At 35.3% G+C, this 25,564-nt stretch overlaps 2 protein-coding genes across 6 annotated transcripts in view; both read right to left on the bottom strand.

Moving 5' to 3' along the window:
* The window catches only part of NFXL1 (nuclear transcription factor, X-box binding like 1), a 77,866-nt gene that overhangs the window by 38,618 nt on the left and 13,684 nt on the right, over positions 1-25,564 (bottom strand). For all 5 annotated transcript variants that reach the window (XM_035005032.1, XM_035005031.1, XM_035005033.1 and 2 more), the window contains exons 4-15: positions 24,602-24,711; positions 22,546-22,679; positions 18,943-19,121; positions 18,552-18,713; positions 18,349-18,449; positions 17,587-17,701; positions 16,516-16,640; positions 15,482-15,604; positions 11,681-11,771; positions 6,431-6,551; positions 6,040-6,199; positions 5,214-5,305 (exon numbers count right to left, since the gene is read on the bottom strand). In XM_035005032.1, the coding sequence (XP_034860923.1) occupies positions 5,214-5,305; positions 6,040-6,199; positions 6,431-6,551; positions 11,681-11,771; positions 15,482-15,604; positions 16,516-16,640; positions 17,587-17,701; positions 18,349-18,449; positions 18,552-18,713; positions 18,943-19,121; positions 22,546-22,679; positions 24,602-24,711 (1,513 nt within the window). The remainder of the gene's footprint in view (positions 1-5,213; positions 5,306-6,039; positions 6,200-6,430; positions 6,552-11,680; positions 11,772-15,481; positions 15,605-16,515; positions 16,641-17,586; positions 17,702-18,348; positions 18,450-18,551; positions 18,714-18,942; positions 19,122-22,545; positions 22,680-24,601; positions 24,712-25,564) is intronic.
* Positions 1,362-2,943, bottom strand: LOC118010556 (Golgi SNAP receptor complex member 1-like). The gene is given in 2 exon segments (XM_035005037.1): positions 1,362-2,417; positions 2,420-2,943. Coding segments are annotated over 2 exon segments (741 nt in total). The 5' UTR covers positions 2,709-2,943; the 3' UTR covers positions 1,362-1,965.

Here is a 25,564-nt window from a genome sequence, read left to right as displayed (position 1 = left end):
TGAGGCACAACCACCAATCAAGGCCCTTTGAAAAATCAAAGATAATAATAAAGTGTCAGGGGAGAGAAGTTTTGTTCTCCCAACAGAGAATTTAATAAATGAACTTCTCTAATCCTTTAAGGGTCACGTTGGGAAAACTTACTTTCTTTTAAGGGCATCCCCAATCAAGTAACTGATCGATCAACCCATATTTAGAAAAATAAACCCCATAGTTTAAAAAAAAGGTATCAGGGCGCCTGGATGGTTCAGTCGGTTAAGCGACTGCCTTCGGCTCAGGTCATGATCCCGGAGTCCCTGGATCGAGTCCCGCATCGGGCTCCCCGCTCAGCAGGGAGTCTGCTTCTCCCTCTGACCCTCCCCCCTCTCATGTGCTCTCTCTCATTCTCTCTCTCACAAATAAATAAATAAAATCTTAAAAAAAAAATAAAAAAAGGTATCAAATGCCTTTCATACCCAGGACATAATAAAACTTAGACACCAGAAGGAAAAACCTCTCAGTTTCTGTACCAGACCAGCAGTTAGCATAGCCATCAGCCTGTGTATTAAGTTCATCTGAATGTCATCACCTACACACTGTAATGCAGTTAAAAACTACATGCTAATATCCTTTTATTCCCTGTGGCACAGTCTGAAGCCAATACTGTAAGTACCAGAGTCAATTCCAATGGTGAAGAGCAACCTTCTTTCTTGGTGAGGAGTGCAGATGTTGAAGTCTTCAAGCTATTTGTGGTAGTTCAGTTAGACAAGTCATACATTTACAGAAACGGAGAAATAGTTAAACCTGAAAAGAATTCTGGTGGGTGGTTTAAAATTTTGTCACTGTCCAGATGATAGAGACAGGTGCAGAGAGAGATTCTGTCACATGCACCTTCAACAGTAAAACCATTCTCTGGATGTTTGGAAAAAAGATTTGGAGTAAATAGGTCTTCGTAAAACTCAGAATTCCTAATACATCAGGCAGTAGTTCTCAAACTTTTGCTCCTAGATCATGGAGCATTTATAAATGGAATTATCTGGATGGTGACCCCGCAAATCAATGTCTTTTTACATGTGGCTTGTTGAATAGATCTCACTGAAAACTGAGCAGTCCCCTCATTCAGGGTTAATCCTGACATGATGAGGAATTGGTGGGGGCAATGACAGACACTGGCTATTGGTTACTTTTATCATGGTAGAACCGAAATTTCATTTACTTGTAGTAGGAAATATTAATCCAATGGAAGATATAAACAAAAAATCAAAACAATGACTGACAAAAAAAAGCCTGTTATTCTTGATGCTTTTCCAGGAATACAGTCAACCCTAGTGTGCATACAATTTACAAAAAGAAGAAGGAAAAAAAAGGTTTTTTGCAGTGTTTGTCTTCTGTTTCAGACAACCTCAACTGTGTTGAAGTTGACCTGTTGGCATCTCAAAGAATCTGTGAAAAATGTAATTTTCCTTGAATACCAAAACAGGGACGCAGAGTAGAAATTTATAGCACAGCTTATCAAGAAATGACTTGTGATTTCTCATCATAAGTGTAAAATAAAAGGACAAGAAGTATTTTTATTCACAACCCAATCTGGGGGCTAAAAGGAAAGCAGTCTTTGGATACAGAGAAACCTGGTTTTCTGAGGAGTCCAGCTCTAAGACCTGGCTTGTCATCAGCCTTCAACACAATTACTGAAGCACAGAAACTCTGTTTCTGATTGGTTTACTTACCTCCTGGGAGGACAAAAGCAACTGAAAACTTTTTTTTTTTTAAACTAAAAACAGAAGGAAATGTGTGTTAGAAAAGAGAGCACAGAAAAACTGTGGCTTCAGCTCAATCTGACCACGTGACAGAGTCCAGAGCTATCAGTCGTGAATTAATCCTGCTGGTGAGGCTAATCATCAGGACAATCAACTTCTCCTTCCTACTTTTCCTTATTCCAGATCAGGGTGGGAAAGGGGTGGCTGTCCAGAGTCCCCGGAGATGTTCCATCAATGGAAAGCATACAGCAGCAACAGGATGGTACAGACGCCAATGACACCGCCCAGGATGAGGGAGTCTCGCCGCTTCCTCAGATTGATCTGCTGGATCAGGCTGTTCACAGCAGGAAAATGATTGGCCAAAGTATTCATTTTGCTCTGAATCGACTTCAACATTCCTCTCTGGGAAGTCATATTTTCTTTTGATGCCATAGCAATGCTTATTGTCTCTTCTATCAGACGATCTGAGTTTCGAAGGTGGTCATGTTCTTTCAAAAATAGTTCAGTTCTTCTGTTGTTTACTCCAGGCCCACTTTTATATGACTCAATATCCTTTCGTACTGATCCCATGAGATTCTCCCTTTCCCGTATTGCCACGAAGTTTGCTTTGGTTTTATGGAATTCATGTGTATAATCCTGCAATATATCTCTATGTCTCTGTAATGTACGCATCAGTGCTGCAAAGATGGGACACCTGCACTGTTGGTATATTCTGCCATTTTATCATTTACTCCTATAAGCCTTGCCAAAAGCTGTTCAATCTCAATTGCCATTGTTTCAAACATTCTGTCTTGGCTTGATCCATTTAAAAGGGGTGTTGTGTCAGAGCTGTCGCGTCTTCCATCTCGGGCACTGCTATGACTGTAACTTGTACATAGTTTACTGAAGGAAACTAGTTTTAGGTCAAGTTCATTTTCCAGCTTTCGAGCTTGTTTCCTGAGATCTTCCCAATAATTGCTGGTTCCTGCAGCCATCTTTGTTGTCCAACGTCGACATCCTACTCTTTTTCCTGTTCTTAACAGGAAAGCTTTTGGTCTTTCACCATTAAGTATGATTAAGGGTTTTTCATTGATGCCCTTTATCAGGTTGAGGGAGTTTGTTTATCTAAGTTTATTGAGTGTTTTTATCTAGAAAGTATGTAGGATTTTGTCAAATGTTTTTCTGCATCTATTGATTGTCCATTATTCTTATGATAAAATAGTACTTTGGTATTTTGGTTTTCATATGTTGAATCAACCTCCTATTTGTGGGATATATCCCTCTTGGTCATGATGTGCAATCCTTTTTACATGTTGCTAGATGCAGTTTGTTAGTATTTGGTTGAGAATTTTTATATCTATATATAAAAGGAATATTGATCTATAGTTTTCTCTTCTTGTGATGTCTTTTTCTGCTCTTAGTATCAGGGAAATACAAGTTTCATTGAGTAAGTCAGGAAGTGTCTCCCCATAGTGAAACACTGGTGTTAATTTCTTAAATGTTTGGTAGAATTCACCAGTAAAGTCATTCATCCTCAGCTTTTCTTTGTGGTAGGCTTTTGGTTACTAGTTTAATCTCTTTACTAGGTGTAAGTTTATTTAGATTTTCTACTTCTCTTTGAGTCAGTTTCAGAAGTTTTTGTGTTTCTAAGAATCTGTCCATTCCTTCATGTAAATTATAACCAAAAGAGGGTAAATGTGGCTTTACTAACATCAGAAAAAATAGACTAAGAAAAAAATTGTTTACTAGACACAACAAATATTTTTTTGATAAAGACCTCCCTCCAAAACTTCTCTCTTCCCCACTGACATCTTTGTAAATATCTTGAATATCCTTATTTTACAAACAGAGAGGATATATGACTTATTCATGGTAGTAGTTAGCAGGAAACATAACACTGAACTCAAGAGTCCTTACTCTAAAACACAATGTCTTTTATATATATATATCCCCCCCAAAAAACCTTTCAGCAGCACATTCCAGTCAAGTGCAAAGGAAAGACTTTTAAAATTAATTCTTTAGGGCGCCTGGGTGGCTCAGTCGGTTAAGCGACTGCCTTCGGCTCAGGTCATGATCCCAGGGTCCTGAGATCAAGTCCCACATCGGGCTCCCTGCTCCACGGGTAGCCTGCTTCTCCCTCTCCCACTCCCCCTGCTTGTATTCCCTCTCTCACTGTGTCTCTCTCTGTCAAATAAATAAATAAAATCTTAAAATAAATAAATAAATTAATTAATTAAATAAATAAAATTAATTCTTTAAACCTCTAGTAAACATGACTTAGTAATTCCAGGCAGTTTTTCTACTGTCATAAAATATTTAATCCAACCTAAGATTCTGAGGAAATTAATTGAATGAAATAAGAGGGGAATATCTGTTAAATAATCCTCCTGTAAGACAGACTAAGGAATTCAAAGATAACTGACTACACTTAAACAACAATTTAAGTGACGATGAATTCCCCCCCAACTAATCTACAGACTAAAATCACTATGTTGTAGATACAGCTCCCAGTAACACTTTGCCTCCCAACCTGACTGCACAACCAATATATAAAAATATACATTCTACTTAAACTGAGAGGAAAGATGTGGAAGGACATAATGGGAGAGCTTTTAAAAGGAAATAACTGTATCTTTAAGCCTATGGCCCTAGAACTGTCTCTTTAAAAAGATACGCAAGGGGCGCCTGGGTGGCTCAGTTGGTTAAGCGACTGCCTTCAGCTCAGGTCATGATCCTGGAGTCCCGGGATCGAGTCCCGCATCGGGCTCCCTGCTCGGCAGGGAGTCTGCTTCTCCCTCTGACCCTCCTTCCTCTCATGCTCTCTGTCTCTCATTCTCTCTGTCTCAAAAAAAAAAAAAAAAAAAAAAAATCTTTAAAAAAAGATACGCAAGACATACCAATATTCAGTTTGGAATCTTAATGGTAGAAAACAACCTGTTTTCTAATTTTACGTTAGTTCCCAGAATTCTGTGCTTCTTTTACTCCTATATTCTATAACCTCTACTCAAAGTATGAACCATTCCACAATTCATATCACCCTAGGGTTTAACTCCTTACAACCCAGTCCAGGTCATTACCTGGGAATACTACATTCCAGAACACTACTTTCTCTGATTTTCAATGTTTCCTTCAAGTATGCCTTACCTACAACCTGGCTCTCCTCTGTCCTCAAGTAGCTCACAGACTAGCATGGGTATCAGGAAAACTAACAGATGATGATCTCTTGGATGAATTACTCTAAGTGCGAGTTGCTATGGAAATTCAGAAGGACATTAAACTCCAGCTGGGGAAAAGACTCAAAAAAAGATATCTAGAGGTTTTCAAGCAGTATGTAAAATGTACTTAGAAAAGAATTAGGCTGAAGACAGAGAGACTGGTTTATGGACTAGGCCTGAAAAAAATGATGAACTGAACACAGAAAAAGGGGAGAGGTAATTTAAGATAAACTTAGAACTATGTAAAAAAAAATTATTTTTAAGTTAAAATTCTAAAATACTTACGTAGGAATAGGAACTTGACATGGAGGACACGGTAATGCAGTCTGAATAAACTCTGGCTCCAAAGGCTGTTCCCAAGGGCCTGTAGGCTGGTGCTACAAGTAAAATACAAAACAATTTAAAGGCAGAGGAATTAAATCATATGGCCAATATAAGAATCTAAGAAAATAGTCCCACATACCCTCTGTTCAAGCAGGCTGAAATTTTTTCAAGTAACCAACAAATTGTGCTTACTGAAATATTTTATCCCATCTGTACTCTATCAGATGTTCCCCTCCACACACATCTGATGCTACAAATGAAGGCAGACTCCAGTTTTTAAATGGCAGAACAAAGACAAAGTAGCTTCCTTTACTTCTTATTAGCCAAAAGGGGAATGAGAAATGGCACTGTAAAATCCAACTTCCACCAGTAGAATGTAATCTCCATTATTTGTTCACTGTTATGTCCCTAGCAGGTAGGAGAATGCTTAACACATAGTAAGGACTCAATAAATATTCACTAAGTGAATGAATCTTTGAGGAAACCAGAAGATATCTATAACCCTGGACCACAATATATGAAGGAAGACTGCCAAACTCATGTGTATCAGGATGATAACATGATTACCACATGTTATTAGCAAACATCCGTTTACTGGTTTCTCGTCTTTTCTACGCCGTGAGCTTCTTAGGACAAAAGATCAAGTCATATTTACCTTGTACCCCAGCTCCTATCACAGTGCTTAACACCCAGTAGGTACTTAATCATTGCTTGTTGAATGACTAAGTAAAATTAAGAAAATATGACCCACAGAAATGCACTACCTCTTAATAATATATTCCCTTACCCTGCCAGTTTGCTTTATTAATGCTTGGTCATGACATGGAGCAGGACACAAGTGACCACATTTCTCCAAAACTTTTTGGCAAGGCTGATGACATGGAGGACAAGAGCCAAAGTGACAGCGATGTTTTTCTTGACTTGTATGATGGCAAGTTGGTGGTCGACTAAATCATAAAGTACAATTTTTTAAATTACTTTTGATTAATGAACAATTATATCTAAAGTGCAATTATCTATTTAAGTATCTTCTGATTCCATACAGAACAAGAATACTGTGAATATTAGTATTTTAGAACATTAATGCAAAATTTAAAATACTAACAATATTTAAAATCAGTATGAATTTAAATTTGCTAAGACACCAGGTGTAAGTCTGCACAGAACCTCATACTAACCTACATTGCTCTTTGCACTTGGGTGGTCTTGTGGTACGTTCCCGGCCACAGGGCACCGTCACCTTTGTATTACCACAATTGCACTTCACGTCTACAGTTTCTGGGCAGGGATAACAACTGCCTGAAAAAAAGGTCTGAAACTTAAAAAGAAATGTCCTTAACTATTCAAATGACAATCAACAATAGGATCAATGAATTTGGTATTCACACAACTGGATACTCTACAATGAGAATAAAGAAACTACGTGAATGAACCTCACACACACAACATCAAGCAAAGGAAGCCAAACACAAGAGTATGTAGTATATGAGTCCGTTTACATATAACAAATAGAAAAAACTAATCTTACATATAACAAATAGGAAAAACTAATCTTACATATAACAATAAAAAAAACTAATCTATACTGTTTGAAACCAGGATGATGGTTATGAAGGATACAAGGAGGGTTTTGGAAATACTGGTAATGTTCTGTTTAATCAGAGTTTTGGTTACCTGGTTATGTTCAGTTCGTAAAAATCCATCAAGCTATACACTAGTTATCTGTATACTTTTCTATATCCACACTGGTAATTCAATTAAAAAGTTTTAGAATTTTCTTTGAAATTTGCTAAAATTCTATTCTAAATAACATTTAACATACTACTCATTTAATCATCACTACACAAGCAAAATAGATTTATGTCTTGGAAAATCTAATGTTATCAATAATCTTTTTGGCTTATTTTCATACATACTTCTATTCAAGTACATTATTTTTAGATAAATTCCCCAATAAGAGTAATTTCTCTCATCAGGTTATTAACAAGTACAGTCAACTTACTATTACTCACGCTTTGTGAAGGACTAATTCTAAACCCTCATTTTAGGTTATAATTCCCAAGTGTTTCTCTTCTAAACATTTCAAAAGGAAAAGTTATTTGGGTTTCAGTTTTTTACCTTCTTTTGTTACAGGCTGGTAGGAATACACAAAAACAAAATGAAAGAAACTTTTTTAAACAGGCTATAAAATTCTCCCCAAGGCTCTGACATCATCTTCAGGGCTTTCTTCCCACTCTATTGTTCCCACTAAGTAAGGTTCCCCACTAGAAATGAAATAGCAAGAAGGGAATAAAAGTCTTCAACTAAGGAGTGAGGATCGTAAAAGACTGCTGCCTATGTGTCAGGACCAAGCAAAATACTGAAGAGCAGTTAACCTGACCAGAAACAGACTAATGATGAAAAGTATCCTAGTTAAAGCCTCTTATAATAGTTCCTAAAAGGAACAGAAGGATTCTGATTCAAATAATGAACACAGAATAAGGAAATGAGAGTAAAAAGCAACACAGGGAAAAACACAGATATGTACTGCACTAATGTACAAGTTACCAAATTTTTACTTCAGTGTTTTGATTAAGTATAATCCAGTGAAGTCTTTTCTTGATGGTAATGCAAGCCAAGTTATCCACATGATCAAATTTTATTTTATCTTTCCAAAAGAATGACCAGGTGTCATATTTTCTAAAAGTTAATAATGACCTTTAAGTCTGTTCTCATTCAGCATATCATTTTCCACACTTAATAATAATTTTCATTCACCTTCAGCAATTCAAACAGGAACTTACCAAACATAACACCTTTCTGCCACTCTAAACTACAGCATCACTTTTCCTTTTTTGAAAATTAAATCTTGAGAAAAATAAGGGATAATTTCTTTGAAGTCTTCCTACCAATCAACAGAATTTGTTACAGATTCCTGTACAACATGACAGATAAAGTAGCTTCAATGATAGTTTTAAAATGAAAAAGCAGCATACAGAATGCAACTCCAGTGACCAGTGGGTCAATAGCCAAAATGGGTACTTATCCAGTAATTCCAGAACCATACAAACAGATGACCTTGAACTTAAAGAACTCTAAGTTAAACTTTCATATTCACAGTGCAAACATGCAGTTTGCATCCTCTTCCTATGAGTTACAGTATAACCTTGATCATGAAGGTGTCTCGAATGATGGAAAACGGTATGAAATAATGGTTCTATGTATCTTATGTTAACTGTGGATCAAACAAATGGTGAAAGCTGCAGAACACATCTTCCACATACTTTCCATTAAGGTAAATTTTGTTAGAGGCTAATAAGCTTCTTTTTTAAAAAAATAAACGCTCTGCCAAAAAAAAAAAAAAATTGAACCTGGATCTCTGATCAAACCTCTATATAATAAATTACCACTAGTAATTTATACGAAATACAGGAGAAAATGTCAAATGATACCACAGAGACGCAATCTGTAAAACGCAGACTGCGACTAAATAAAGCAACCTCGTTTCTCAAAGAGACAAGGGAAAAGAAAAGGAGACAGAGGAGGGAAAGTATAGATTCATAGACTTTAGAGACATCAACCAATTGCAATATGTCAGTCTTACCAGGTTTTTCAGTCATACAAACTAAATTAAAAAATGAAGATATTTATGACATAAAATAATTTGAACAGCAGATATTTGCTGATATTAAGAAATATTTTAACTATTTTTAGGTAAAGAATCCACCTTTTAGAAATGAACACTGAAGGATTTGTGGGACTTGCTTCAAAACAATACAAGGGTGAGATGTGTTTTGACACTCCTCCACTGAGTATGATGCTTGCTCTACCCTTTCTGCAGGTACTCTGTATCAGGTTAAGGACACGCCCTTCAATTTCTAATTAAGTTTACATCAAATATGAATGTTGAATTTCATCAACTGTTTTTAGACATTTACTAAAATAGTTTCACTTTTCCCTTAGACTATTAATGCAGTGAATCACATCATTAGATTTACTAAAGTTAAACCAATCCTACATTATTGGAATAAACCCAACTTGATTAAGAAAGATTAAGGTTTTAGATAGCTAAAACTATCGTACTAGATAGCTGGATTTGAGTAGCAGTAACTTTAATATTTTACAAACATGTTTATGAGTTAGATTGGCCTATAATTTTCTCTTACTTTCCTTGTCAGATGATATAATGAGTTGGGACATGTTCCTTTTTTACATATACTCTCAAATAGTTTATGGAGAGACTGAACTTACATACATACACACACACATCTTAAATGTTAAAAATCATGTGTAAAAATCAACTAGGCCTGGTGTTTCCTTGGTGAGAGAATTCTAAACTACTACTGGATCCAATTTCTTTAATGGTAATATAACTAGTTAGGTTTTCTAATTAAAGTAAAGGCCAGTGTTTTAACAACAGTCAACAAGATCCTATACGTATTCTTTCTCCAGCAATCCTTTATCCCACCATCTCTTTGACCTCATCTCCCATCATTTGTCCCCTCTCAAGGGGGACACTTACTTCAGTAGTCTTTGTGAATTCTTTCAAATGCTCCTGTCTCAAGGCCTTTGCAATTACTGCTTTCTTGCCCAAAACACTATCCCACACCCTCTTTCACATGGCTTGTAATCCCTTCTTTTGGGATTCCTCTCAAATGTCATCTTTCTAGAGTCCTCTCCTGATCACACTAGAGTTTCTTTCTATAATTGTCACTACTTAATATTCCATATTAATTTGATTACTTATTTACATTCTAACTGAGGGGTAGTAAAAAAATAAGTTCCATAAGAGCAGGCACTTTGTCAGTACTGTTCACTTACATATTCCCAGTGCCTGGTACTTAGTAGACACATAAAAATACTTTTTTAATTGAATTAATGACTAAATTTTGAGTCTTAATAAAATCTAATGAATCAATGATGTAATATGACTTTAAAAAAATAAAATTCTTTCACAATTTAAAGACACCAACAAATCAGAGAACACTCACAGGAAAAAGTCTACGGGGTTAATTCAATCTGCCACTTTTCCTAACAGGGAGGCAACGTGATAGGATGGAAAGATCATTAAAGTTTGAGTTCACATCTGACCCTGCAACTAGTTCTATGACCTTCGGCCAATAGTCTCTTTGCCTATTTCCTTACTGTACAAAATAACAGTAGCACAATATACTTTTTGAACTTTTGAGAGGATTTAGAGATTAAGGGAGGTATCTAGCATCCACCTAATCCCAAAGGAAGATAATAAAAACAGTATAGTTTGTCCCAGGTCATAATGCCAAGTTGCAGAGTCCAGACTTCAATCAGGACTTCTTACCCTAAAGTCCATACCCTTCCCACTGCCCTATAAAATCAGTATTCCTTTTCATATCAACCTACTACTCCAAACAGGTAAAGTTAACTCAGTTTTCTTTTTTTTAAAGATTTTTTTTTTTTTTTAATTTATTTGAGAGAGAGTGTGTGAGAGACAGTGCGCACGAATAGGGCAGGGCTAGGGTAGAGGAAGAAGCAGTCTCCCCGCTGAGCAGGGAGCTGAGGATGCAGGAGGCTCCAGCCCAGGGCCCTGAGATCATGACCTCAGCTGAAGGTAGAGGCTTAACCAACTGAGCCACCCCGTGCCCCGTTAACTCAGTTTTTAATGTCTAATAACTTCAGCAACCCTGAGACCCTTTCAGGAGGTCTAAAGGTCTCACATGCATAGGGTAGTTTCCCAGATGCCATGGGACAAGTGGTATAATAACAAACTGAATGCAGAAGCACACATGTGAATTTTGCCTATTCTCTATTAAGTAGACATTAAAGACATTTGCAGAAATGTAAACCAATACCATTCTTCTCACTACATTTATTCAGTAAATAGTTATTTTTCACAAAAAAAAATGTTACTATATTAAGATGTAATGGGTTTATTATTGCTTTTTTTAAATAAAATGATAAACATTATTACCTTGTATTTTAACTTCAAATACAATAAATACCAATAGATAAAACCAACATTAACAAAAGGTCATTGGTTACAAAAAGAATGTAAGAGGATCCTGAAACCAAAAAAGGCTGAGAACCACCGGCTTAGGATACATCCAATCCCTTACTAGACTTAATTCAAAATAACACTGAAAAACCTAAGGACATATTAATTAATATAAAAACTATGTAAGGGAGGTTAGGAAGAAGTAAGGAAACAACATGGTGTTATAGAAAGAACAAAACCTTATATTCAGAAGGCCTGGGTTCAAATCTTAGCTATACTGCTTTACTAGGTATTTCTCAGAGTAAGTCACTGAAGTATCTTCAGTTCAATCTCTTTGTCCATAAAATGGGGATACTGGTGACTGCCCTACCTTCTCAAGGTTGTTAAGAGTAAGATAATGAATGTAAAAACTTTCTTTATCAACTATAAAGCACTGTAGCAATAGAAACATTAAATTACAGCTATTGTTAAATTTTACCTCTGTGGCAGACAGATGGACATTTATGGTTTCTACATCCTAAAGTCCGTCCACAGTTTTGATCACAAGGTGGACAGTTTCCAGGGCAACACTGAAGGGAAAGCAATATATAAAGAACAGGTCATTTGAAAACCACACATAATATGAATGTCATTACTAGTTATTCTCAGAACTCATGAAAAGCAAAAGATACTTCTTTTAACCTAAGAATAAAAGTATTCAAGAGGATTAACATTATTCTAAATAGACAGACTGTATTAAGAACTTACAAATTTAAATAGACCATGACCTAATTTAATGAAATCAAGCTAAATTTCCTTGCCCTTTAATGATTCTGTAACTTAAAACAGTCCCATTAGATAATTTCATCCCTACTTATCTATGCAGAAATGGCCAATATTAACAAAAGGAATGGATTTGGTCAAATCTCACAGTCAATTCAGGCAAACAATTAAGTCTATCTTTTAAATTATTTAATGAAAATAAATCCATGTATGGTTCAATGTGTAGATTAGTTTGGCAGTTATTTTCAAACCATGGCATCAAAGACTAACTAAAAGAGAGAAATAGAGAAAGACTAATTGCTTCTAACTTTATTTTCTCACCTCCCTGTCTTCCAATCCATTTGTGCAGACCTCCCCCAATTTCATTCATGAACACACAGCACTGCTTAAAGCCCATCTTGCCATCCTAACTCCTTCCTTGACTTCTCATACATCCAAACTTTGGGGAAAAAATACAGACTACAACTGTCTTAAAGAAACTTAGAGTTGTAACCAGCTTAAGAACAAGTTTCAGTGTATAAAAATGGCTCAAAACAGAATACACACTACTGAAAAGCAACTAAAAGTCAAAATAGTTCATTCAATTAGGCAAATATTTACCAAGTAGTACTATGTGCCTATCACTCTGCCAGTAACAATGGGAGAAAAGAAAAAAAGAAAGTTATGTGGTCCATGCCTTTCGACATATTTCTGGTTTTGACCAGATGGAGTAATAATGATCAGATTTACTCTTCGCTTTTAAACAACCAGAATATTAGGCAAAATATACGAAGCAACAGTTTTTAGACATTAGACAATCAGGCAGCACAGGACAACAATCTCTAAGAGAAATAAACAAGGTGAGTTCTATGATAGTACTTGCTTAGACCTGGAGGTTTCCAGGAAAGAAGACCACAAGCAGAGTCTGATGGTCTCACCAAGCTGAGCAGAAAAATTCATAGTTCAGACAGGTCAGTGTGGCTAGAATTTGTGGAGAAGTGGTAGCAGTACAGAGAAAGTTCTGGAGAACTCAAGAAAGGACCCCTTGAGTCCTCGGCTGAGTACTGGTCTTTACATAGGAAACTACCCAAACCTGAGAAAGAACCACTGGAAGGAGAAGGCACAACCATTTCCAGAAATTATTCAAGGCTAGGAATAGTTTGTGTTCCCTATGGACAGACTGGAAGAACCTCCTAATATACAGGCATTAAGTAGAGTACTTAGAAGAATTATTACCTCAGTAATGACACCAAATTAGCCCTAGATAAAAGGGTGGCCTCATCCCACCTAACAAAATCAAGCCTCAAAAGAACCAAATGATCTCTAAATAACTTGACTTCAACCCAGAATGAAGCTTAAAAATATTTAAAGAAATACAAAACAAGGGGCGCCTGGGTGGCTCAGTCATTAAGTGTCTGCCTTTGGCTCGGGTCATGATCCCAGAGTCCTGGGATCGAGCCCCGCATCAGGCTCCCTGCTCAGCGGGAAGCCTGCTTCTCCCTATCCCACTCCCCCTGCTGTGTTCCCTCTCTCGCTGTCTCTCTCTCTGTCAAATAAATGAATAAAATCTTAAAAAAAAAAAAGGAAGAAATACAAAACAAAACAAATCTCCAGCATCCAAAAATGTAAAGTTCACAATGTCTGGAAACTAATAAAAAATTACCAATCAGGAAAATATCATCCAAAAGGAGAAGAAAAATCAATCAATAGCAATAGACCCAAAAATGATAGAGGACAGAATCAGTAGGCAAAAACATTAAAATGGACATTATAAAAGTAGAGTCCACCCACATATTCAAGAAGATAGAAGAAAGCATGAGCCTGCTAAGGACAGACACGGGAGATATAAAAAAGACTCAACTCCAATTCCCAGAAATAAAAAAGTACTACGTCTGAGATAAAAAAACACAGGAAGGGATAAACATCAAATTAGACAATGTAGAAGAAAATCAGTGACCTGAAGACAAAGCTACACAGACTAAAATAAAACACAGAAATTAAAAGGACTAAATAATAAATGGAGCATCAGTGAGCTGTGGGACTTCAAGCAACATAACATACACATAATTGGAGTCTCAGAAGGTGATGCATGGGTGAAAAATATCTGAAGAAACAAAGAATGAAAATTTCACAAATTTGATGAAAACTATAAACAGATCCAGAGAAGCTCAACAAAAACTAAGCTAAAGAAACAAGAAGAAAGCTATACACAGGAACACCACAAATAAACTACTGAAAACCAAGAGTTATAGGGAAAAATCTCTAAAAATAGCCAAAGGAAAAAAAAAAATAGCCAAAGAAAAAAGAGGCATTACATACAGTACAGAGGAACAAAGATAACAATCACAGCATACACTTTTTTGGGGAAAAAAATGCAAGCTAAAAAATAATGGAGCAACATCTTTAAAGTATGGGGGAAATGTTGTCAAACTAGAACTCTACTGTAGAAATATTTTTCACAATGGCTGAAGTCATTAAAGTTGAAAGACATCATGACCCGCATTACAAAAAATATTAAAAGAAGTCCTTCCAACAGAAAGAAAATGAAAATAGAAACCCAAATCTATGTAAAGGGATGAAAAGCACCAAAAACAGTGAATTTGATGATAAATATATGACTACTTTTCTTATTTTTTTCAAACTCTTTAAAAGATATCTGTCTATTTAAAGCAAAAGTAAAAACAATGTATTTGGGGTTTATAAAATACATGGATATAAAATGTGTGAGAATCCAATAAAGGAGTTAAAATGAATCATTGAAAAACAATACTTGATCAAACAGAAAACACAAAAGAGGGAAAAGGAACAAACAACAGATGGGCAAATAGAAAATAAATAGCAAAATGACAGATTTAAATCCTACCATCTTAAAGGTCACATTAAATGTAAATGATTTACACCCAAATTAAATGACAAAGATTGTCAACATTTAAAGTGGAAGATATTATGAAATAATATCTAAATGTGGTCTATAAGAAATCTACTTTAAATATAAGTTAAAAGAATAGAAAAAGATATCTGTATTAACATTAAACAAAACAGTATCACTATATTTCAGTAGATTTAAGAACAAGGAAACCTTACCAGAAATAGAGGAATAATTCATAATGATAAATGGAACTCAAAAAAACTACAAATCTACAGACTCAATAAAATACTCCAGTCCATCTTAAATGGAACCAAGTGTCTATAAATACGATTTGAACACTAGAAGTTAAGCCTCTACCACCAAATGAACTATCACTCTAACACTACTATAATGTTTTAAAATCCAGGCAACAGAAAACAGCCCAAGAACCAAGTTAAAAGGTTTATGCCCAGGACCAAAAAGAGACCCTGTCATTTAAAAACCTTGGTAAGATTTCCCACTAATATAAACAATTAAGATTAATCTAGAATATTTATTACTATTTCATATGGAAAGCAAAGAACATGCTTTAACATCTGAAGAACAAATCATGATGGCACTTATCACAGGTTCAAAAAGTACAAATTCAAGACAATTTTTGAATCTGTTTCCCAGGTTTACTACACATACCTTTCTCCTACACTGATGCTTCTGACAGTCCCGCATCTTAACACACTTAGTCTCACACAGATAAGGCTTATGACATGGCATTCGTTTTGTATGCTTTCCACAGCGACAATGCTTTTCCACTTCCTGGAAGAATCAAATGAATGTTATTAAAACTAACTTTTGTTGACATTTTTTTCCCACATTGCAATCTCTATTAATTAGTAAAGAATGAAGAAGGAAAGTTTTAAAAGTCTTTCATATAAAGGACTTTCCCAAAAATAAAGCTGAATTTCCTAAGACATTTGTTTGTATCTTATTTTGTTCCAACAAAGACTTCATAGAACTCCCACTATTAAATTTAGTAAAAATTGGATATTCAATAGTAAAACAACTGCACACATTAAAATAACATCTAGTTACACCATAACATCTGCACATCTTGTTTCAGTAAAACAAAAGAATTGGATTATTTAGTAGTATGGTCAAAACCAAAATGACATATATAACGTTATTTAACATCTCACTTCCAGGCATTTATTTCTTTCTATCACCACTAAGCCAACTTATCATTGCTTTGAATATCTTCTGAAAACAAACAACCCCATGCTAGATTATAAAAATGACAATGTTTAAACTTTTACCAAGCAAAATCAAACAAAGGGTAATTTTTAGATTTGACTGTTGGCATACTCTCCTGCTTCTCTACCATAAATATTAGGTCACTAAGCTCATACAGATCATCACATAGATGTTTATGAAAGTAATGGAAAACAGGCGCCTGGCTCGCTCAGTCGTTAAGCATCTGCCTTCGGCTCAGGTCATGATCCCAGGGTCCTGGGATCGAGCCCCACATCAGGCTCCCTGCTCAGCGGGAAGCCTGCTTCTCCCTCTCACTCCTCCTGCTTGTGTTCTCTTTTTCACTATCTCTCTGTCAAATAAATAAATAAAATCTTTAAAAAAAAAAAGAAAGTAACAGAAAACAATTATAGCATAATCCCATCTGACATACTATGACAGGTGGTTTTTAAAATTAATTATTACAGGCCATAACTAACTTGTCTGCATGTTTCACAAGGACCTCGGTGACAACGCTGTGAACATCTATGGATTCCACATTCAAGTACTTTGTCACAACTATCTCCACAAGTTGGTACATCTTCTGTACACGGCAAAGAAAACTCTAAAAGCAGACAAAAAGTCAAAGTTAATAAGATATATTATTATAAAGCACTAACAGCACGCCATGTTCTTTTGGCTCCCTAAAGAATGACAGCCCTTTCAGACTATGAATTTATGCATCTACATAGTTATTGGAAAGAGCTAAATTTAATGAAAATAATCACTAATAAAAAGGTTTGTTTTTTAAAAAGAATTTGACACATAACAAGTTACCATCCTGAAGACACATATGTTTATGAGCTAACTACTTCAGAAATACTTATCTAAATAAAAGAGTAAGACCATATAAACCTCTATGAAGACTTCTACAATAAACAGAATTATAAAAAGAAAATTTGCTCTTAACAACCTCACAGGATTAGAAAAAAAAAAGATGTCGACTTGAGAACATTCTGAAACTGACCTTTAACATACACATATTAAGACAAGTGTTGGCAATAATCTTATAAATATGCGTGCTGGTACTGGTGCAGAGTTAAAGAAGTACACTCAACCTGCAACGTTCTGTGCCTTATTTCAAAGCAGCCAAATTAAATTCACCCATAACCTAATACACAACACAATGACGACAGTCTATGATTATAAGGTTTCCTTTATTGCCAGACACTGCACCAAATACTTTATGCGATTTTATCATTTAATTCTCACTCATTTCATTCTCTTTATCTTATAAAGAAAATATTATTACTGCATTTTACTTGAGAAAACTATAGTTCATGAAGGTGGAATCTGAACCAGCATGTGCCTGACTCCAAAGTCTGAGTTCTTAACCCATTAAACTATATTGTCCTTTCAGCAAATGTAAAAAAAAAATCTAATATCAAATTGGTATTTTTACTGAAATTACATTATGAACTCCCACAGAAATCTAATTTAATTAGGAATGTACTCTAAGTGAACATGAGAAATAATCATATTCCATTAAAGGTTTAAAAAAAAAGCCTTACTTGACTTCTGACATGGACAGAACCTTTTCCCAGATCGAGGACATTCTCCACAAGCACCAACATGGCAAACTTGCTCACATGTATGATTACCACATGGCAGGGTTTTTCCACATACCTAAAATAAAATGCAATAAGCACATAAGACTTAAAAGTTAACAATAAGACTTTGTGCATGACCTACTCCATTTTTCAATCATAAGCAACTTCTTTATGTTCTTCATATTATGCTTTATATTTTATATAGGTATCACATATATAAACATAAACATATACACAAACATATACATATAAACATACACACATACATTTCCTATGTACCAAAAATAAAAATGTACCTTTAAAATAAAGGGAAAAAAGTACATATAGCTTCATATGGCCATCTACCAAAGATTTCCAAATGATACTAAAACCATGTTAATTCTAGGACAATCTACAAAATCCTACTTCCTCAACTGGATTAACTCAAGAACAGAGTGGTGTTAGTTGAAGAGAAGGGAAAGACAAGGAAGGAGAGATAGCAAGAAGCAGAGTACATATGTACTGAATCCAAAATTCAACAAACAGCTATTAATTTGAAAAGAAAAAATTTCCTCCAATAATTAAAATTACATTAAATTGGAAAATAGTTTCCTAAAACATGAATATAATTCATTTGCTTTGCTCTTCCTCTTCTTTTATCCAGCTAAACCTCCTTAGCATTTCAAATTGTTTATGTTTTCTGTATTCTTTAACACCCACCCCTCCAAATGCATATACACTCACTTGGTCACAGCGCCACAGTGGACTCGCACAGCTCCTTTCAGCTACTTGTTTCCCACAGACACACTTTTGTCTACTAACTCTTGGACAGGGCAGACAATTTCCTAAAATCGCAATGATAAATTAGCAAAGAAACATTACAAAGCCAATAAAGACTGCTTTTTTACTTAAAAAGTCAGAACACCTAACAGGTATGACATTTGTACCTGCATGACAAGGATTTTCACATTTATGTTGTCCACAAAGCAACTTCCGCCCACACGGCAGCTGACAGGCCCATTCCTTAGCACTGCACCTACGAGGTACAGGCTTTGCTTTTTTACAGTAACAAGTAGTTGTGACCATCTTTGGACAAGGAGGGCAGGGACCTAGAATCCAATGAAAGGGAAAAAAAATCACCAATCAAAATTTAAAACTTTCAATTCCACACCTATCAGTAATCTGTAAAGCTTTCTTTACTGATACTTTAAAAGACATTCCCTTCTAATATCTTCTTATGTGAACTTAAGTTCTGAATTAAACTTTGACAGTTTTTTTTCTGCCTCAACATAAGAAATAACCACCCACAAATAATTAGAAATGTAATATTTAACTCACCTGGATGACAGAGGAGTAAACACTTATGGCCACAAGGAGGTTTAAATTCTCTCTCACATACTTGGCCACATGAATGAGGTACAAGCCATGGATCTAGAGGTGGATCTTCTACTTTTCCACAATAGCAATAGTACCTACTAGGTGTGTCAGATCGTTTGTATTCAAACCTACATTTTGGACTACAAAAAAGAATGAAATTACTGAAATTAATTTCATTTTTAAAAGTGACAAGAGAAACAGGAATATAAACATACTTAGGAGTAGAGTACACTCAGTTCTATATTAATGCGCCCTCTGCTCCACCTTTATGCTAATAAGAAACAAGATTTCACAAAAATCAATTTCAACCATCTAGAACCAATATAATTTGAGATGAAGGAACCGTTCTATACCTACCATGTCCAGATCAGTAGCCATTAGCCACATATGACCAGTGAGCACTTAAAATGTGGCTAATACATACAACTGAGGAAGAAACAGAATTTATTACAATTTTCCAAAATTTAAATAACCACATGTGGCTAGTTGCTACTGTATTAAGCAAAGTTAGAATGAAGCTACAAAAAGAAAGCAATATTAGCTTTCTACTAAGCAGATGAACTTTATTCTTGAGGTACTCATTCCAATTTTTATAAAGCTCAATGTTTTAAAAGTTTGGTTGGGTGACCTGCAAATAAGTAAAATATATTAGCAACAGCAAACAGAAGACAGAAACCAGATTATAGGTAGGCAATACAGCAGCAAGAGACATGTCTACAATTTAGAATTGAGGGGGAAAATAAATAATTTCTCAATATCTAATACAAAATAGATACATAACAAATGTGCTTAAATCAAAGAAAAGTTCAAATATTGTTCCATTTTCTCTGCTACAGCAGAAAGATTTTTAGCTAGCACGGTTAAAATAAAACAGTGTCAACCTTCACCCCTATCAAATTCACTTGTAGATCATAGATTGCTTCATTCTAAAAAGATATTCTAACCCTTACTATTCCCCAGACAAATGAGTATAGTTAGTATACTATACTGGAAAAAGTCTCACGTCATCACTTTCTTTTGTATCATTTATATTTTCATTGTCCTGCGACCATGTCCTTTTTTTTTTAAGATTTTATTTATTTATTTGAGAGACAGAGAGAGTGAGAGAGAACATGAGTGGGGGAGGGGCAGAGGGAGAAGCAGACTCCCTGCTGACTGAGTCACCCAGGCGCCCCTGAGACCATGTTCTGTTTCCAAATAAATGCCACATAAATATTCAGAATAACCAAAGATACTTGTTTTTGTAATCAAAAATCAAAGACAAAATACCATGTCTCATCTAGAATAAATAACTAATACTTTGTTGGAAGAGCTCTAAGAGAAAAATGTCTACATTCCTCTAAACTAACGTGGAGGGGGATGTGTACTTTAAATTAGCCTAGATACTGAGGTCTAAAAAGTAACTCACAACACCCTAATAGTGCCCATCAACAGTGAGGCTAAATTGTTCTAGGAGATTGGGAGAGGTAACGGCATTATATGCAAATGCATGTGTTTTATTTAAAATAATGGCATGCAATAATGAAATGTAATTATGTCAATGTCTTATATATAAGCAAGCAATATCTTAGTAGAAACATTTAAACATTTTACATGTTTGAATTCCACAAAACAACTAATTTAAAACTACTAATATTCGTATCAAGTTCTAGCTCCATCCTGATGAGAATTAAACAAATCCAAAACAGTCACTGATTTTCTTAAAAAAATAAAATATAGAATGCAAAAGTTACAGGGCACCTGGGTGGCTCAGTTGTTAAGCGTCTGCCTTCGGCTCAGGTCATACTCCCAGGGTCCTGGGATCAAGCCCCGCATCGGGCTCCCTGCTCAGCGGGAAGCCTGCTTCTCCCTCTCCCACTCCCCTTCTTGTGTTCCCTCTCACTGTGTCTCTCTCTGTCAAATAAATAAAATCTTTAAAAAAAAAAAAAAAAAGAATGCAAAAGTTACTACTACACAGCTGATTCAATTTTTTGTTCCTCAGATTTAAGTCAAGAGTAGAAGTTCATTCCCCTTTTAACTGGTACTTCCCAGCACTGTGGCAAAATGACCACTTAAAATAGAATGAGATGAGCAAGGGTGATAAAAAGTATGCATAAGGTTTAGATCTCTAAAATTAAGTCTGAATATCTAGTTTAATTTTGTACCTATTGAACACTGACATCCTCCCACAAATAAATATACAGTAGCAAAACAAATATAGACTCTGAAATTTTAAACTGTTTCAGAGAAGCTAATATTCAATGCAAACAAAACAAATAATATCTCTAAAAATAGTATTATAAGAGACAACTCAGAAGAATAGAAAAGCACTGAATTTAGAAGTTAGAAATCCTAGGTTTCAAATCCTGGCTTCACTACTTAAGAGTAAGAGAAGCCTGAACATATCATTTCATCAATTTCAATATCCCATTAACATGGGAATAAAAACCCTCGCAGAATGCTGAGAATTATTTTTCCAACTAGTATGTCTAAAATGTTTTTGAAAAACTACACTACCACAGGGGCGCCTAAGTGGCTCAGTCAGTTCAGCCTACTTTAAAAAAAACCACTACACCACCAAAATTTTACAAATGTATCAGTATTTGTGGTAATAAGGGGAGGTCTGATATGGATCCAGGTTTTCTGAGGTCTGAATCTTATACAATTTAGGGGCCTCTGTTAAGAATCTAAAATTAGTTACAAAAGTGAATATTTATATGAACACAGAACCCCTCAAGTTTTTGTTTTGTTTTAAGATTTTATTTATTTATGTGACAGAGAGAAACAGCGAGAGAGGGAACACAAGCAGGGGGGAGTGGGAGAGGGAGAAGCAGGCTTCCCGCCAAGCAGGGAGCCTGATGCGGAGCTTGATCCCAGGACCCTGGGGTCATGACCTGAGCCGAAGGCAGACACTTAACCAACTGAGCCACCCAGGCGCCCAGAACCCCTGAAGTTTATGCTTCATTACCTTGACAGTAAATCTACCCTCCGAGCTGCCAGTATGGATAAATTTTTTATTATCTTTATTTAGCAGAGATAAAAATTTTCTACTCCCCAACTCTTTCTAGAAATATAACAAGTTCATAATCAAATATTCATCGATAATAAGCCATACTAATGAAATTAATGTGGAAAAAGTGGTAAGACTGAATAATATATACCTGCAGTTTGAGAGATTTCAAAGATAAAATCAGGAAGCCTATGATCAAAATACATTAGATGGCAGTCTTGTACAATGTGATACTAATGTACACTAACAGTAACTCCAGAAGAGAAGTACCAGAATTATGAAGGATTCTAGTCATACAGAATTTTAAAGAAATGGAAGTTCTTTAAAAAAGATAATTAAGGAGGTGTTTTGCAGAAGAAAAAGTAAAGTCTGAATGATTTATTGGATTTTGAAAGTAACAAGTAGTTATACAAACCGGAAAAAAACAGAAGCCATTACCAAAGTACTATAACTCCACAAACCAAACTAACTGAAGGCCCAAAATGGATACTGAAACTGCCAATACGGCAACTTAGGACCTACAATTTTCATTTATTTTACAACTTACTATTCCAACTAAATTAGCAGAAAGTTACCATGGCCAAGGATAATCTCTCTTTCCAAAATCGTCATCCGTCAAAGGAGAAGATACCAGAAACTGGCTATCTTTAGCCCACTTCTGGATACAGGGCATGTGAAATATACAGAAACATCCTGAACAGCTCCAAACCTAAGACAAAGGTATCAGAAATTAACATGTATCCAATGACTAATACTTTAAAGTGAGCATCACACTAAATTATTTTGAAGAGCTACCTAAGGACTAAAGAAAAAAATTTTTCCTTCCGGTCTAACAGAAGAAATGTTCTTCATAAAAATTTATTTAAGTTTAGAACATTTTAAATAAAAATATTAATTACCCAGAGTCATCTAGCTAGAAATAACTAATAACATTCTGAATGATCTCCAATTGTTTTGGTAGATATTTCACACTTTTTAAAAATAAGGTCATGCTGTACTAATTGATATATAACTTCATAGTCTTTTCTTTAACATACTATAAGCACTTGCCATTATTAAATATGTTCATACATGATATTTATAGCTGTATATCATGTAGATTTACATATCCAATTTCTTTTTGGACATTTAGGTTATTTCCAATTATAAATAATGCTACAGAGGAATCCTGAAATATATTATGTACATATATCTGTACATAGCCCTTTTGTTATATAAAATCTATTAGTCTAGCACTTAATGCTAAATTCTAAAAATTAAATGAGCAAAAAATATATATTTTTTAAACTTAATAATAGTAAATTAATTTTTAAAACCTGCCAACATTTCAATGACAAAAATCAGTTCTCCTTCCATTACAACATATTACAGCTGTTCAATAAAATCACACATGTAGCACAATGCATAAGCTGGCAGAAGCATTCAAAAAAAGAAGGCAACTTCTTAGTTTGTTACCCCCAAAGCAGTGCCTGAGAAAAGAAGTGGGATGCAACATTGAGGGGATAAGGTAGGGAAGAGGAAATGCCAATAAATGGTATATTGTTGAGCTGATTATTGCTAAGGGTCAAAGTTCAGTCCTGTTATGGACCCTCTGAAGAACCATGTAAAACACATCTCAGACTACCCCGGCCCCAACTCCTACCGGAGAGAAGGCTGGGACACTCATCCGCCAATTAATTCCATGTGGAAGAAAGTTGCCCCAAAGGACATTAACTCCCCGGTGCTTGTGCACGATGCCTATGTACTAGCTGAGTAATCCCAAGGAGAAAGCATTAAGGTTAACAAAAAAAATAAATCTACACACACAGCAAGTGTTTAAGGTGGGAATATAACCACATGCAGCGAGATTATTCATCCGCTGCAGCGGAAATCAGAGTAAGCCAACCAGATGTGACTCTAGACACCAAAGGCACATGCATCCACATCTATCCTATCCAATGTAAATTTCTGATTCACTCCACACGACCAACTCAATTCATCTGGCCTGATTTTGTCTAGGCAATGCTGCTATAATAGCAGGTTAATCTGAGTCTAAACACTGAGTCTACCATATTCAGTCCTTACTTCCCCTTAATTGCTTCTTTAATGCCCTTTTAAATTTACATATGGATAACTTCACCATTAGACCATAGCACCTCTAAGTACATGAGTTATATCTGAATCCATCTCTCCCCAGTGACCCTAGCCATTTTCCACAGTGTCTTCAACACAAGAAACACAAGAGAAGCTCTCTAATAAACTGCTGAGTATCACAGCTAGGTTCTACTTCCTTTAAGGCAGGAACTCTCCCTTTTTTAAAACCTGTTGAAAGTAGTGAAATATAGTGTATTTTAACATTTCAGTATTGTGGGAATCTCTAAAGTGCAGATGCTATGCTTTATCAAATTGACATGTGTATTAAAACTGAAGATAATTTGCTTCACTTATATTAACAGTGCTAAAAATACTGGCTGCTCATTTAGAAGTAATTTTTTCAAATTACAGATTTACAAAATGAAGATCAATTCATAAATAAAATTCTCAAATGAAACATTTTTGAACAAAAATAAAAGAATAAATGGTTACATAGGACAAATGCAAAATAAGATATTTTGGGGAGATGCATTAATATAGATAAAGGGAAGAACTTACTGCTTGGTTTCTCTTCACCGAAGCAATACAAATCAAGCACGTCATAGCCCCTGCTTGGAAAGCTTCATGGACATACTGTCTTGTTCGCTCTAATTCACGCATATCTCCATCTTGAAATTTAAAAATTGAAAACTTCATGTTAAGCAACATCCAAAAATAACACAAACCCACTAATAGTACCACAGTTAGTGAGAATTGCAGCCAAAAGGTCAGAGTCCATGCATTAAATCTTATGTCCTTAACTCAAAAACAGTACATCGGCCCTCTCTGAGAACATACTTGCTTTCATTGCTGTTACGGTCCTTAACAACTTTGGTGGGGGCAGAGCCATGGGCAAGAGTGGCAAGATGTTTAGTAACAAGGGAAAGCATACCTAAAAGCAAAGTGAAAGAATCTGCAAAGTCAAAGCTCAGCAGAGCCGTTTAGCCTAAATATAAATGTGTGTGTTGATACATAGCATATTCTTACTGAAAACCTGTTAGATGAAATGATCCTGAGGTCATTACACAATAATCACCTTGTTTCATTAAATTATATTCATTATTTCTACTTAAAAAGGTAGCATGAACTTCTTAGAAAATACCACTAAACCATAATTTTCTGTAAGCAATTATTGAGCATTTATTTGCTAGGCACTGTACGTTCTTCATTTCAATAGGATTAAATGAGCTATTTTTATCTTCACTTTACAGAGAAAATGAGAAAACTGAGACAAGAACAATTAAGTAACTTCAGTCTGACTGCAAAGTGAGCCCTTGTCACACTATGTTATGCTGCGGCAAAAGGTTACTATAAGAATATCCGAGAAATAACAGGTGACAGCAAAATGAAAGCCTGAAAAACTATCCACAAGCATACAACACCAAAAAAGCAATAATCTGAGTCACTTTAGTGTAAGAGAAATAAACCTACATGCTTTTAGTATAATAAAGATTCCTCAATAGAGGAACTGAGTCTCCAATA

Source organism: Mirounga leonina, unplaced genomic scaffold (assembly GCF_011800145.1).
Source record: "Mirounga leonina isolate KUSES-001 unplaced genomic scaffold, KU_Mleo_1.0 Mir_129, whole genome shotgun sequence".
Lineage (NCBI taxonomy): Eukaryota > Metazoa > Chordata > Mammalia > Carnivora > Phocidae > Mirounga > Mirounga leonina.
This window is presented reverse-complemented; position numbering and strand designations above follow the sequence as displayed.